This window comes from Rhinoraja longicauda, unplaced genomic scaffold, assembly GCF_053455715.1.
Source record: "Rhinoraja longicauda isolate Sanriku21f unplaced genomic scaffold, sRhiLon1.1 Scf000661, whole genome shotgun sequence".
Classification (NCBI taxonomy): Eukaryota; Metazoa; Chordata; class Chondrichthyes; order Rajiformes; family Arhynchobatidae; genus Rhinoraja; species Rhinoraja longicauda.
Genome location: NW_027601877.1, coordinates 14,158 through 30,251, shown reverse-complemented (window position 1 = coordinate 30,251; position 16,094 = coordinate 14,158). Strand labels below are relative to the sequence as shown.

Below are 16,094 nucleotides of genomic sequence, written 5' to 3'. Positions count from 1 at the left end.
TTCCCCAATACTGATGCCAATGACCTACGAATTCAAACCCACTTCTCCAACACCAGTCTTTGATCCAGTCTTTGCTTTTAACTCTCTAATCTTATTGACACTATGCCAATTTGCTCAGATGAGACATCCTGAGCCTGGGCACCAGGCTGGCAACACAGCCGTCAGGACTCTCGATCCTCGTGATAGAGAATTATGTCTGTGCTATCCTCAATTACAACTACGTGTCTCTTCTCTTCCCCCTCTTGAACGGCTCCCTGATCCATGGTGCCATAGTTAGGCTGCTCATCATTGCTGCAGCCCCCACTCAAGGGCTGAGGCTCCTCCAACACTGTCTCTTGAATCCCCATACCTGCCTCACTCACAGTCACATCCTCAACAACCTGATCACGGCCTGAATTGGAAGTTGTTAATCTAATGGGTGTGACTTCCTCAAGAAACAGACGGCATCCAGTTAAATCTCCCCTTCCCTGATGTGTCACAGCGATTAAAGCTCAGATTCCGTCATCAATTCTGAGCTGAGTTCGTCGATCAACCAACACTTGCTGCAGATGTGGTCACCAGGAACCACATTGGGATCCACCAGCACCATGCAGCTGCAGCACATCACGTGATCCTGCATCCTTACTTTACTTATTCCCACTGACTCCTTTATAAAATTTCCCGCTTGATACGAACTCACATGCTAGCTCTGCATTCCCTTCATCAGCCGGTCTCGCCGAGCGTCTTCAGCCAAAGTGCTCGGTTCTGTACTTGGCTTCAACATGGCTTCTCTTCCAACACGACCGCTCCCAACAGCTTGTTTCGCTAAATATTGCCTTCCTTTTACTGGCTGCTGCCTCTCTTCCTCAGCCATTCAAATGCCCGCTTCTTTAAATAACCTGCCTATTCAATCAAAAAACCTGCTCTCTCTTTATTCTCCCGCCAATCTTTCAAAATTAATTTCTCTGCTTTCAAAATGGTTGCTCATGCACTCTGTGGTTTTGGAAGATTAAAAATAAATTCTCAGTATTGTACCAGTGCCTGCTGAACTGGTTTTCTGTATATCAGTGACTTCCTGTTCATCTTGTGCTCATCTGTCAGTCAGTGATTGGTCCGCAGGAGTTTTATGTAGATTGCTGCACCCAATTGCGTTTGATTCCAATGGTTCCAAAAGCCTCCAAGATGCCAGAACTACAGGTATATAAGATGCGGCAGCATTGGAAACCTCATCCACACAGAGAGCTGGGAGAGAGACAGGTGGGAACAGCAGCAGGATATGCCCACCTTCACTCTGAAACTTGACACTAATGATGAATCGTTTTCTTGTGTTTCAGGTTCGAGGAAGGAAACATGATGTTGGTGTGGGTTTTGGTGCTGACCGCACTGCTTGCCAGTGATGTGGCAGGTAAGGTCCATTGATTCCAGGAGCTTTAGAAATATATTGGTGTGAGGAATGAATGCACTGTGTTGGGACTGTGGATCATGGGAATTTGTGGACATTGGGAGTGGTCGGGTTGTGGTAGGAAATGTCTCTTGTCTGGGATACTCATCTCAAAGCTGCTGAGTTGGAAGGTGAGTTGGAGACTCTCCTCCACATCAGGAGACAGAGATTTCTCCACGGTGACGCTTCACAGGAAAACAGAGTTGCAGGAAGAGGGATATGTGACTCTCTGTCAGGAACCCAGGGGATGCAGAGGAGAAGGTTCTGCAGGCACTGGTCCAATGCAACGGGTGCAGTGTACTTGCCCGCTGTGAGGGTGAGGATGGAGGCTTGAGGGAGGATGGCCAGAGTGCTGGCAAAGGTACAGAGGAGAGAGACAGAGAATGATTGTATTTACAGTGGTCAATGGAAATTTAATTCAAATTCTCTGTGACGTGTTTGTGTGTGATCAGTAGCAGATCACAAAGGAAGAAAACTAATTTCATTCATGAAACAAAGCCCTGGGGTTATTGTGGAGCAGAGAGACCCCAGGGTACAATTACACTATTAGTACACAGTTCCCTGAAAGTGGTGATGTAGGTGGACAAGTTGGTGAAGAATGTGTTTGGCACTCTTGCCCACATCAGCTGGGCCTTTGATTAAAAGAGTTAGGATACATGTTACAGTTGTAGAAGATGTTGCTGAGACTGCACCTGGAAATTGTGTGCTGTTCTGATTGCCCAGCTATAGGAGGATGTGAGAGAGGGTCCAGTAAATATTCACAAGGATGATATCAGAACTGGCTGAGAGTTATAAGATAGGTTGGGTCTATTGCCGTTGGACTGAAGTTGGCTTCAGGGTGAGTATTTAGAGGTTTATAAAATCACGTGAGGCTTAGGTAGGGTAGAAGGACATAGTGCAGAGGAGTGTAAAACCAGAGGGCATAGGTTTAGGGTGCAAGTGGAAAGATTGAAAGGGGATAGAGCAAGTGTTTCCAATGAAGATGCCAGAGGAAGCAGTACAGACAGGTAGAATTGAATAGACATTTACACAGGGCCATAGATAGGAATGAATGAGAGGACATGTGCCAAAAACAGACAATCGGTCTCACTCAGGACGACACTTCAGTTGGTTTAAAATTCTGAATCTCTTCAATTTACAGGAGCAAACAATTCATTGGAAGAGGAGACCCGTGTTCTATCCCAAGGACGCTGTGTGAAAGGCTGGTATAAATATCCTAGACTAAACAACTGTTACCGTTTTTTTCCTCGAAGAAGGTCATGGATAAGTGCTGAGGTAAGTCCCTGAAACCAGTGGTTGCTCTGGGAGGTCTGGGGAACATTGCTCTCTGCTGGTTCATTCCCATGAACTCACAGCACAGCCTGTCGTTGAATTGCCTGCGATGAGTCCATGTGTTCCACGGGTGCGCTTCACTGCAGCCGTGGGCTCCGGTTTCTATCGCTCGGACCAGTGGGTGAAATATTGAGATTTGGGGGAAGCTCCAAATTCCCCAATACGGTCACGGTGGCGCAGCGGCAGAGTTGCTGCCACACAGTGAATGCAGCGTCGGAGACCCGGGTTCCATCCCGACTACAGGTGCTGTCTGGACGGAGTTTGTACGTTCTCCTCGTGACCAGCGTGGGTTTTCACCGAGATCTTCGGTTTCTTCCCACACTCCAAAGACGTACAAAGGTTAATTGGCTTGGTAAATGTAAAAATTGTCCCTAGTGGATATAGGATAGTGTTAATGTGTGGGGATCGCTGGTTAGCGCCGACCCGGTGGGCCGAAGGGCCTGTTTCCGCGTTGTATCTCTATACTACACTAAACTAAATCCAGGAGTTAACGCAGAGCTGGGGTTCTTGATTAAAGAACGAGAACTCTGTGTCTCGGGGATAAAGTTACCCATTGCCAATGTCTCTTTTGACGATTTATTTGAGGGATCTTGAGACGCACTAATTCTCAACAAATAAACTATTTTGTTTGTTTAAAGGCGTTTTGCAAACGTCAACCACATTCTGGACATCTGGCAACTGTGACCTCGCTCATACACAACAAATTCATTCTGGAAGTGATTCGCGCATCTTGCAAACCGAAGAGCCATGTTTGGATTGGCCTAAACAACAGAGTTAAGGTACAGTTAATGATGACACGTTAGCTTACAGGTCGTCACCACACTGGCCAGACCTGCATTTGTTGTCCTTCCCTGGTCATCCACTGCCCTTTTCAGAGGGCAGGTTAAAGTCAACACTTTGATGGATCTCTGGTGTCACATCGTTGTTCAGAGATAGAGTTACACATGACGCCCGGAGCACTCACTGGAAACCCGCTCGGTCACAGGGAGAAGGTGCAAACTCACACGGATAAAACTGGACATCTCTGTCTTTGTCTGAGCGATCCTACATTATATTTGTGTTCAATTACCATCTTTTACTCATTTTCTGAGTTACCAATATTCCTCTTCTCTGACCTTTACTCTCAGATCCTGTCAGTTTCATCCCAAGGATCCTGTTACTTCCATGAGATTCCCCCACCCTGCCAGTCCATAGTTTAAACTCCCATCCACTGCCCTACTTGTCCCGGCTGCTCGTATTCTGCTCCCACTCCGGCTCAGGTACAGCTCCTCCCTGTATTGTTCATGGCAGCAGACTCAGCATTCCAACACCAATGACCATTCATTTACACCCCCAGGGAGGGCCTTTCACATGGATCGATGGATATCCATTGAGATACCAACGCTGTGATGCTGATGAAGAAGATAAAAGACGACGTTGTTGGCTCATTCGTCGTAAGTGTAACAGTGACAGAAATTGTGTTTTGTTGGAAGTTAATTTGAGACAGTTTTGAACAGGAGGTGACCTCCACAGACCTGCTGTTACACAGAGGGAGGGAACCAACCCCATGGGTCCTGTGCTCTGCAGAACTGGACTGACTGCCCAGCAGTGAGAGGAGGATGTATGGGATGGAATGCAGGAGTCAGGGGAACAGACACCGAGTGTAACTGTGCAGGAGGAATGTACAAGGGGGCAACACTGGAGTTAGAGGAAGGTACAGTGTAGCATGACACATTCTGGATTTAGTGTTGTCCAATGAACCAGATTTGACAAAGAGAACTCGAGGTAAAGGAGCTGCTTGGAGGTAGTGATCATAATATGATTCGTTTTAATCTTCAATTTGAGGTGGAAGAGGTTAAATCAGAAGTGTCAGTGTTGCAGTTGAACAAAGGGGACTATGAAGGCATGAGAGAGGAGCTGGCCAAGGTAGACTGGAAAGGGATCCTAGCAGGAATGACGGTGGAACAGCAATGGCATGAATTTCTGGGCATAATCCGGAAGATGCAGGATCATTTCATTCCAAAGCGGAAGAAAGATTCTAAGGGGAGTAGGAGGCAACCGTGGCTGACAAGGGAAGTTAGGGATGGAATAAAACTAAAAGAAAAGATATATAACACAGCAAAGAGTAGCAGGAAGCCAGAGGATTAGGAAACATTCAAAGGACAACAGAAGGTAACAAAACAGGCAATACGGGCTGAAAAGATGAATCAGAGGGGAAGCTGGCCAAGAATATAAAAGGACGGTAAAAGCTTCTTTAGGTATGTTAAGAGAAAAAGATTAGCAAAGACAAATGTAGGTCCCTTGAAGGCAGACGAGGGTGAAATTATTATGCATAACAAGGAAATGGCAGAAGAGTTGAATAGGTACTTCGGATCTGTCTTCACTAAGGAAGACACAAACAATCTCCCAGATGTACTAGAGGACAGAGGATCTAGGGGGATAGAGGAAAGAAATTTGCATTAGGCGAGAAATAGTATTGGGTAGACTGATGGGACTGAAGGTTGATAAATCCCCAGGGCCTGATGGTCTGCATCCCATGGTACTCAGGGAGGTGGCTCTAGAAATAGTGGACGCATTGGTGATCATTTTCCAATGTTCAATAGATTCAGGATCAGTTCCTGTGGATTGGAGGATAGCTAATGTTATCCCACTTTTTAAGAAAGGAGCGAGAGAGAAAACGAGGAATTACAGACCAGTTAGCCTGACATTAGTGGTGGGGAAGATGCTTGAGTCAATTATTAAAGAGTTTATAACGGTGCATTTGGATAGCAGTAAAAGGATAAGTCCAAGTCAGCATGGATTTATGAAAGGGAAATCATGCTTTACTAATCTTCTGGGATATTTTGAGGTGGTGACAACTAAAATGGATGAAGGGGAGCCAATGGATGTAGTGTTTCTAGACTTTCAGAAAGCCTTTGATAAGGTCCCTCAAGGGAGATTGGTGAGCAAAATTAGAGCACATGGTGTTGGGGGCTGAGTGTTGACATGGATAGAGAATTGGTTGGCAGACAGGAAGCAAAGAGTAGGAGTAAACGGGTCCTTTTCAGAATGGCAGGCAGTGGTGAGTGGTGTGCCGCAAGGCTCAGTGTTGGGGCCGCAACTATTTACCATATGTATTGATTTGGATGAAGGAATTAGAAATAACATTAACAAGTTTGCAGATGACACAAAGCTGGGTGGCAGTGGGAACTGCAAAGAGGATGTTAGGAGGTTGCAGAGTGACCTGGACAGGTTGAGTGAGTGGGCAGATGCATGGCAGATGCAGTATAATGTAGATAAATGTGAGGTTATCCACTTTGGCGGCAAAAAAAAGGAGGCAGATTATTATCTCAATGGTGTCAGGTTAGGTAAGGGGGAAGTGCAGCGAGATCTGGGTGTCCTTGTACCCCCAGTCACTGAAAGTTGGCGTGGAGGTACTGCAGGCCGTGAAGAAAGCTAATGGCATGTTGGCCTTCATAACGAGAGGATTTCAGTATAGGAGTAAAGATGTTCTTCTGCAGTTGTATAGGGCCCTGGTAAGACCACATCTGGAGTATTGGGTACAGTTTTAGTCTCCTAATTTGAGGAAGGACATCCTTGCAATTGAGGCAGTGAGCGTAGGTTCATGAGATTGATCCCTGGGATGGCGGGACTGTCATATGAGGAAAGATTGAAAAGACTAGGCTTGTATTCACTGGAGTTTAGAAGGATGAGAGGGGATCTTATAGAGACATATAAAATTATAAAAGGACTGGACAAGCTAGATGCAGGAAAAATGTTCCCAATGTTTGGGGAGTCCAGAACCAGGAGCCACAGTCTTAGAATAAAGGGGAGGCCATTTAAAACTGAGGTGAGAAGGAACTTTTTCACCCAGAGAGTTGTGAATTTGTGGAATTCTCTGCCACAGAGGGCAGTGGAGGCCAAATCACTGGATGAATTTAAGAGAGAGTTAGATAGAGCTCTGGGGCTAGTGGAATCAAGGGATATTGGGAGAAGGCAGGCACGGGTTACTGATTGTGGATGATCAGCCATGATCACAATGAATGGTGGTGCTGACTCGAAGGGCCAAATGGCCTCCTCCTGCACCTATTTTCTATGTTTCTATAAAGAAAGAACTACTTAGCCATTTGACTGTTCAATAAACATTAGAGAGGATGTGGAGCAGAAAAGTCATGGAGCTGTCCAGCCCACACAGGGAGTTCCAGCCCAGGGAGAGCCCACACACTTCAGGCTGGGACAGTCCAAACCCCCGTAAATATTGGGGGCTTCAGGTTTCAGCAACACACACTCTGACTGCACCTGGCACCTCCACAGAAGTGACTCCCTTTATTTACAAGGCAAACTCACCGATCAAGAGTCAGGGAACATTAATGGCTCACAGACTCTGACTCAAATAGATGGTGCTTTTACACCAGGTAGAAAACAGGAAATGCTGGAAACACTCAGCAGGTCAGGCAGCACCTGTGGGGAGAGGCACAGAGATAACATTTAAAAGTATGAACCTTCTATTTCTTCTCGAGATATCATTTCCCTCAACACCTGTTTGTTTCATCTCGACATATGGTACGTGACAGATCGAGTATTTCCAGCATTTAATTATTTATTTAAGAAATTCTGCATCTGCAGCAATTTTCTTGTGGACTAACAGGAAAATGTTTTCTCCTTTCCTGCTTCTAGGGAATGGATCTTGGAGGTCGATAAGGTGTGGCCACAGACTTTCTTTTGTTTGTACTTACCGATTGCACTGAGTTTAGAAGACTCCAGAATGGTCCACTCATCCTTTCCAGCAGTGGATCCAGTGCTTTGATTTCTTTGTAGCCGCTCTCACTGTCTGTGGTGACTGTACTCACTTAGCTTCTCAGCCAATAATAAAGAGAACTGCATCATGAGCTGTGTGTTTGGTGCTGTGTGAGTCCAGTTTCTCGCAGCCTTCCTGTCCCACTGTTACTTCCTCCCCACCTCTGCACTCAGTGCTGCGCTGAGGAGAAGGCGGCACACACTTTGCGAAATGAACTCTTGTCCTTCGGCCGCACCTGGTGTGTTGGGTCCCGGACACCGCACCTGGGAGAGAAATAAAGGCTGTGGAGAGGATACATGGGGAGTTAGTGGAATAGTTGCAGGGAGAGAGCTTTCACAGTCCTGTGGGTGGGCTGCAGAAGATGAACTGGGCCCAGAAATTCCTCAACACATCTGTATGAAAACCTCTGCTGTCTGTTTATAAATCAGCTCAACCTGGTGTCGGGCAAATTCCCCATGATTCTGGCAGTCTTGGCAGGTGTCGGGACAAGATGTGAAGGAAGTCAAGCCTTGCCCAACTCTCCAGTCAATGCCCTGATGCAGAGTGAGAGAGATGGTGGGAGTAACTCAACATTACTTCACTCTCACCCACTTGGTTTATTCACTCTTCTCACTCTTGCTTCCTATTTCATTACATTTTATACCTACGTTAAAAACAAGTGGGTGGCCGGAGAGAAGGTATGATCACTCAAGGATAAAGCAGGAACTTTATGTTTGGAATCAGAGGATGTGCACAAGATATTAAGCGAGTAATTTGCATCTGAATTCACCAAGGAGAAGGACATAGTGGGATTAGTGTGATGTGTACAAACATCCTCGGGCAGTTAGAGATCAAGATGGAAGTGGTGCTGGGTCTCTTGAAGACCATTGAGGTGGATAAATCCCCAGGGTCCTGATGAGTTCCATATCAAGTTATTGAGAGTTCATAAGTTCATAAGTGATAGGAGCAGAATTAGGCAATTTGGCCCAAGTCTGCTCCACCTTTCAATTATGGCTGATACATCTTTCCCTCTTTACCCCATTCTCCTGCCTTCTCCCCATAACCTCTGACACCTGTATTAACCAAGAATCTATCAATCGTTGCCTTAAAAAATATCCATTGACAGCATCCACAGCTTTCTGTGGCAAAGAATTCCACAGATTCAACACCCTCTGACTAAATAAATCTCCTTCCTAAAGGATCATCCTTCGATTCTGAGGCTATGACTTCTGGTCCGATACTCTCCCATTAGTGGAAATACCCTCTTCACATCCACTCGATCCAGGCCTTTCATTATTCAGTAAGTTTAATTGAGGTCCACCAAATCCTTCTAAACTCCAGCAAGTACACGCCCAGTGCCGTCAAACACTCATGTTTTAACCCAGTAATTCCTGGGATCATTCTCGTAAACCTCCTCTGGATCCTCTCCAGTGTCAGCACATCCTTCCTCAGATATGGGGTCCAAAATTGCCAATTTCTCCAAATGTTCTGACCAGTGCCTTATAGAGCCTCACCCAGCCACCGGTTAGTCATTGTGCCCTGGGGGTGCCTCCCGCAGCCGACCCTGAAGCATTCATAGTGATTTGAGCGCATGGGGTGGAGGGTGGAAGACATCGGTTTCGCTTACCGGCTTTTTGTTTCCTTGTGTCAGTTCCCGCCGTCTCTTCACTATCCCCTCCAGCCGTTGGGGGCGAGCACAGCAGGGCTTGGTGGCTTGTCTGTTGGGGAGGGGTTTCCCAGCTCCATGGTGAGTGAGCCTGGTCTGCTGTGGCACCATGGTCTGCTGTGCCTCACCACCTCACCCACTCTGCCCTATGTGGCAAGTTGCAAACTGTGAAGCCAGAGGGAGGAAAGATGCTAATTGAGCAGTCAAAGCAGCGAATTGTGTAGCAAAGTGTGTTGTGAAAGTAGCAAATTGTGTAGTGAAAGTAGTAAATAGGAATTGTGAACCCAAAGGAAGGAAAATAGGGGGGGGGGAGGGAGATAGAGGTGGGAGTCCAGGTGCTCCACAAACGGGGGGAGGGGAGGGGAAAGGGGGGTTGTGGGGGAGAAGGTGGAGGGGTGTGGTGAGATCAGTTAGAGGTTAACTAAAATTGTTGAATTCAATGTTCATGCCATTGGTTTGTAAACTATCCAAGTGGAACATATGGTGTTGTTCCTCCAATTTGCGTGCAGCCTCACTCTGGCAGTGGAGGTGGCCCAGATGAGAATGGTCAGTATGATAATGGGATGGGGAGTTTAAATAGTTAGTAACTGGGAGATCCAGTAGGCTTTGACGTACCGAGCGCAAGTGTTCAGCGAAACGGTTGCCAAGTCTACGCTTGGTCTCGCTGATGTACATGAGGCCACATCAGGAACAGTGGATGCAATAGAGGAGGTGAATGTGAACCTCTGTCTCAGCTGTATGGACTGCTGAGGTGCCTGGATGGAGGTGAGGGAGGAGGCATAGGGACAGGTGTTACCTCTCTTGCGGTTGCAGGGAATTCATGGGGAGGGGGTGGTGAGGGTGGCAAGGGAGGAGTGAACCAAAGAGTTGCAGAGGGAGCCATCTCTGCAGAAACGATATAGGGGTGAAGATGGGAAGATGTGACTGGTGGAGGGATCATGTTGGAGGTGTCAGAGGAAGGTGTGTTGAATGTGGAGACTGGTAGGGTGAAAGGTGAGGACCAGGGGAACTTTATCCTTGTCCCGTCTGGGGGGAGGGGTGCAAGCGTAGAACAATGGCACGAATGAGAGAATGATAGAATTAGGGAAACCACGTTTACTAAGGGATGTGGACACCTCGGGTGACGTAGAATGGAAGTCTCATCTTGGGAGCAGATATGGTGGTAATATAGATGGATTGGTTAATACATCAAAATACATCACACCAAAATAGGGGGAGTTGCAGCCATGGACAGAGCAGGATTTGGGCATGGAAATGGCAGGTGGCATTTAATCTGGGCAAGTGTCATGTGTTGCACATTTGGAGGTTGAACATAAGGGGAAAGCATCCAGTTAATGAATGACAAGACCCTAAACAACATTGATGAACAGAGGAATTGGGTTCCACATCTCCCTGAACGTGGGTGGTCATTGGTCGGCACGTTTCTCGGTGGGGCCGAAGTGTTTGTTTCCATGCCGTATCTCTGAACAAAACTAATCAGTCCCGATCCTAAACATCGCATATCCATGTTTTCCAATTGCTGCCTCAAGGTTCCAGCATCTGCAGTTCCTCGTGTCTATCTTATGCGCATTGATAGACGTCACTTTGCCAATGAGAAGGCAAGAATACTTTAGTTGTCTCCAGTAATTATGTACCTGTTAATTTGTGGAGGGATTCCCATGACGTTTAGTGGTGTGGGTGATGGGTCAAAAGTACCAAGTGGTATTTAGGGACAGGTTGTTATCAAAGCCTTCCATCACAGTGAGGAGGTGACTGGAGGAAACTCACTGTGATGGATGTTTCTTTTTTGTTTTGTGTTGGTTTTGTGATTGTGTGCGTTATTGCTTTATTTTTATTGCTTCTTATTGTTGGACTGTGCGTAACGGAATATCGTCCAAAAGACATGTTATTTTGGATAAAGGCTATCCTGATCTGATTGTGATGGTCGGCTGCTCTGGTAGGATAGATTGCATGGGATCCAAGGAGAGGAGGGAAAATTGACATCTTGGAAGGAAGCAGATGATTATGGTGGAAGGTTGCTTCTCCGACTTAAAGGCTATGACTACTGGTGTGCCTCAAGGTGTGGTGCTGGCCCATTGCTGTTTGTCCTCTATATCAATGATTTGGATGAGAACATACATGGCAAGATTAGCAAGTTTGCAGATGATACAGAAGTGGGTGGTAATGCAGATAGTGAAGATGTATGTCAAAAATTGCAGCAGGACCTTGATTGGTTGGCCAGGTGGTCTGAGGAATGGTTGATGTAATTTAATACAGATAAATGTGAGGTGTTGCATTTTGGGAAGTCTAACATGAGCAGCATCTACACAATCTGGTAGGGCTCTGGAGAGTGTGGTCGAGCAGAGGGATCTAGCAGTGCAGGTACATAGTTCCTTGATGGTGACGTCACAGGTAGAGAGGGTGGTCATGGAGGCTATGGTGCGTTGGCCTTCATCAGTCAGAGTACTGAGTATAGATGATGCAAGGTCTTGTTGCAGTTATATAAGACATTGTGGATATTTTTAAGGCCGAGATAGACACATTCTTGATTAGAACGGGTGTCAAGGGTTATTGGGAGAAGGCAGGAAAATGGGATTACAAGGCAGAGATCAGCCATGATTGAATGGCAGAATAGACTCGATGGGCTGAATGGCCTAATTCTACTCCTATAATTTGTGAACTTGTGAACATTGGTGAGGCCACATTTAGAGTATTACTAGACCAAGTGGACCCGTTGGGCCCAAACCTCTCCTGCATTGGTGCAGCACCCTCTCTTCCACCCCTCACCCCTCCAGATGTCCAGAGTCTCTTGCCCAGAGTAGGGGAATCGAGAACCAGAGAACATAGGTTTTAGGTAAATAGGAAAAGATTTTATAGGAAACTAAGGGGTAATTTTTTTGCATAAATGTGGTGGGTGTATGGAACGAGCTGCCAGTGGAGGTAGTTAAGACAGGGACAGTCATAATGTTTAACAAAAATTAGATACGTACACGGATAGGACATGTTTAGATGGATATGGGCCAAATGCAGGCAGGTGGGAGTAGTGTAGATGGGACATGTTGGTCGGTGTGGGCACGTTGGGCTGAAGGGCCCGTTTCAACGCTGTAAGACTCTATGACCCTATGTGACATTGAAACCACGGAGAATCCAGCTGAAAGGATGCGGGGCACAGCCATTGCGGTAGAAGGCACCAATGAGACTGAGGAAGAATGGTGCTACTTTCTTAGAATGGCCCAGACAGGGAGTGCAGATTCCCAGTGGCTTCATTTGTTGACTACATTAATTACCTGGAGGAGGGAAGGAAATGTACTGTAAGAGCTAATGATACAAAGTAGGTAAAACATAAAGGGCTGGGATAGTATTGGCAATTTTCCAATCAACTGGGACCACTCCTGACTCTAATAATTCCTGAAACATCACTACCTATGCCTCCATAACCTCTAAAGCCACCTATTCCAGAGCCCAAGGATGTAGTCCATTCAGCCCAGGTGACTTCACGCCTTTCAGCTTCCTAAGCACCTTCTCCCTGGTTTCTTATACTACTGGTTTGGTATTCAAATACACCTTTAATTCGGTATTTACCTCCCTTCTCACACCGGTCCCGATTTTAACCAACCTTACTCTCTTACCCCTTCTTAAACTTTCCATCCCATTAATTTGGGAGACTTTCGTAACATTTCCTGCACTCTTTCCGTTTAACGCCAGGCTTACACTTCCAATTTGCTGACCCCACGCGTCACTGTTTAGTTTCAAGCTCTATCCACAGCCCTAGTCACACGGTTTGCCAGGAGGCCGGTCCCAGTCGGGTTCAAGTGGAGTCCGTCCCGTCCGTACAGTTCCCTCCTTCCCCAATACTGGTGCCAATGTCCCACAAATTCAAACCCACTTCTTTCACACCAGTCTTTGGGCCACGTTTTCAACTCAAGATTTCAATTGTCCAAAAGACCACTTGGTCTGCCTTTAGAATTTGAAGTGTTTGGGGAACAAGAGAAAATCCAGAGAAAGAAATGGCCATTTGACCCATCAGTCCCACCACAAAGTGAAAATAGGAGCGAGTGAAGTGGTCTGTGTAAATAATCAGTTATTTATGAAATATTTGCCTGGATATTACATCTTAATTGGCCCCATTGATAATATAAATTGGACTCATATCATAAACAGATACTGGGACAATAAAGCGTTGAAATACAGTGCCACATTCTCCAGTCACACTTGGAGCTCACAAGACATTTCTGTGGCTTCCTGTTCATCTTGTGCTAATCTGTCGGTCAGTGATTGGTCCGCAGGAGTTTTATGTAGATTGCTGCAGCCAATTGCATTTGATTCCAATGGTTCCAAAAGCCTCCAAGATGCCAGGACTACAGGTATATAAGATGCAGCAGCATTGGAAACCTCATCCACACAGAGAGCTGGGAGAGAGACAGGTGGGAACGGCTAAGATCAAGTGTAGTATCTGTTCTGGCACAATCTAATGTTCTTATAAGAACAGTGTAAGTATAAGAGCAGTATTTGCATTGGATCATCGACGAGGAGCGGAGGTCAGGAGCACGTGTCTGGTTTAGGGGTGGATCCATGCTGGTTGGGTAACCAACCTAACACCCTTATCCAGGTGGGATGGCAGTAGCAAGTGGAGCTGGAGGGCAGGGTATCCGGAATACCCTGGGTGTATCGGTGAAGGACCTCAAGGAGGGGAACCCTTTCTCAAGGGATCTCTTCATCAAGAAGGTGCTGCTGGAGGCCTGTGGATTCAAGGCCGGGGACATCTTCTGCCTCCAGGACTTCCCAGGTAACGGATATTTCGACGTTACCTTCCAAACCCCGGCGGGATGGCAGAAGTTGCTGCAGGACTTCCGGGAGAAGGGGGATGAAGCCCCGCTGTCGCTCCTGAAGGTGCAGCCGCTCTTCACCCTCCCCACCCAGAGGGAACGAATGATCACGGTGCACATGTTTAACCCACATGTGCCCGTCGTGGATGTCCTCACCTTCCTTGCGCGCTACGTCGAAGGGGCCTGGAACTGCGTGGACATAAAGGACTTGTTCGGGATCTGGACGAGCAAGAGGCAAGTAAAGGTGAAGCTGAGGGTGGACGGGAAGGGATTCATCGTCCACCCTCCCTCGGTGTTCGCTATCGGAGGGAACCGGGGCTACATGACGTACGCGGGGCAGCCCAGGGTGTGCAGGAAATGCAACAAACCTGGGCACGTGGCGGCAGAATGCAGGACAGTCGTCTGCAGAAACTGCAAGTTAGAAGGCCATGAGACAAGGGATTGTAAAGAGAGTAAGAGCTGCAACCTGTGTGGGGAGGCAGGCCACCTTTACAGGGCCTGCCCTAAAAGAGCAAGCACTTATGCACAGGCGATAAGAGGGGCCGCTGCCAGCACCCCCAGGGTGGACGAGACGCCTCCTACCACGGAAAAAGTCCAAAAAGGAAAGGAGAGCAGGGGCGAGGACAACGCGACCACCAGGAGCCCCCAACCGCAGGACAGAGCCCCCCAGGCCCCTGCCCACGAGGGTGAGTCGATGGAAGAGGGGGAACAGGAAGAGGAGGAATGGAAGGTGGTACAGTCGAGGAAAACATTGAAGGCTGTGCGCACGGAGAAAAAGGCGGAGGGGGTAAGCAAGTCCCAAAAAAGAGTCCTCTCCCAGGACGAGGCCAGCAGCCTCTCCGCATCGGAGGATGAGACGACCAGGAAGAGCCGACAACGGAGGCAGAGGCAGAGGAATAAAACGGGGGAGGAGGAAGGTAAGAGAAAGAACGTGTCTGTTGTCTCCCAGCCCCAGGAGACTGGGAGCAGTGCCAATGGGCCCCAGCCCCAGGAGACCGTGAGCGGCACAACGGCCAATGGGCCCCTGCTCCGGGAGACCGTGAGCGGCACAACGGCCAATGGGCCCCTGCTCCGGGAGACCGGGAGCGGCACAATGGCCAATGGGCCCCAGCTCCGGGAGACCGGGAGCAGTGCAGTGGCCAATGGGCCTCAGCTCCGGGAGACCGGGAGCAGTGCAGTGGCAAATGGGCCCCAGCTCCAGGACACTGGGAGCAGCGCAGTGGCTTCGCCAGAAAATACACCCTGTGCTGAGGAAGCCACCAACCTGTACCACTACCTGTGCGACAAAAACATACAGGAACTCAGCCAGATGATTGGCATGCGGGAGGATCGCCTGGGACAATAAAGGACAATGGAGCTGAAACTGGCATCCTTAAACGTGCGCAGTGTGAAGAGCACTGCGCGATGTGTATCCGCCTTGCAGTACCTGGCCAAGGTAAAGGCGGATGTGACTTTTTTACAGGAGTGCGGGCTGCCACACCTTCGCTGCTATCGGAGGTGGTCGCGATGGTGGCCCCACGGACTGTCGGTATGGTCGGGGGGAAATGATTGTCGTGCGTCCGGTCTGGGGATCTTGCTGCGGGGAGGGGGCTTCACCATCACTGAGGTAAGGGAGGTGGTGGGGGGTCGTCTCTTGGTGGTGGATGTAATGTACCGTGGTTCTCCGCTCCGGCTGATTAATGTGTATGCCTCACCCAGGTGGAGCGAGCGGGTGGCCGTCCTCCAGCAGCTCCCACCGCTGCTGGCCACGTCTAGACCGCTCGTTCTGGCCGGTGACTTCAACTGCATCATCGATGCAGCTGGACGATCTGGCAGTGCCAACCACAGACTGGACGGCACCTCCAAACTCCTGGTGGAAACGGTCAAAGATGCAAAGCTGCGCGACGCCTTCAGTGACCCTGCAGGCGGAGTCCAGCCACGGTTCACCTGGTCAGGACCGAACGGTTCAGCCCAGTCCCGGATAGACTTCCTCTTCACATCGAGGGCCGTCACGGTCAGACACACCGACCTCGCGCCGGTGTTCTTCTCTGACCACTGCCTCCTTCAGGCCACCTGTCACCTACAGGAGGACCGGAAGGCGGGCAGAGGGACGTGGAAGCTAAACGTGGAGCTGTTGACCCCGGAGAACGTTAAGGA

General features: G+C 48.3%; 1 protein-coding gene across 1 annotated transcript; it reads left to right on the top strand.

The window, feature by feature from the left end:
• The first annotated feature begins 1,222 nt into the window (after positions 1–1,222).
• LOC144591193 (snaclec agglucetin subunit alpha-1-like) lies at positions 1,223–7,590 on the top strand. Its single transcript, XM_078395482.1, has 6 exons — positions 1,223–1,236; positions 1,314–1,384; positions 2,562–2,695; positions 3,391–3,531; positions 4,089–4,185; positions 7,388–7,590. Exons 2-6 carry the CDS (start codon positions 1,330–1,332, stop codon positions 7,456–7,458), a joined length of 498 nt encoding a protein of 165 aa, XP_078251608.1. The 5' UTR covers positions 1,223–1,236; positions 1,314–1,329; the 3' UTR covers positions 7,459–7,590.
• Positions 7,591–16,094: the final 8,504 nt, after the last annotated feature.

Coding starts and splice junctions, on each gene's coding strand:
- LOC144591193 (XM_078395482.1), top strand. CDS start 1,330: ATGATGTTGGTGTGGGTTTTGGTGCTGACCGCACTGCTTGCCAGTGAT. Junction 2,696..3,390: donor GGTCATGGATAAGTGCTGAG/GTAAGTCCCTGA, acceptor GTTTGTTTAAAG/GCGTTTTGCAAACGTCAACC. Junction 3,532..4,088: donor GCCTAAACAACAGAGTTAAG/GTACAGTTAATG, acceptor TTACACCCCCAG/GGAGGGCCTTTCACATGGAT.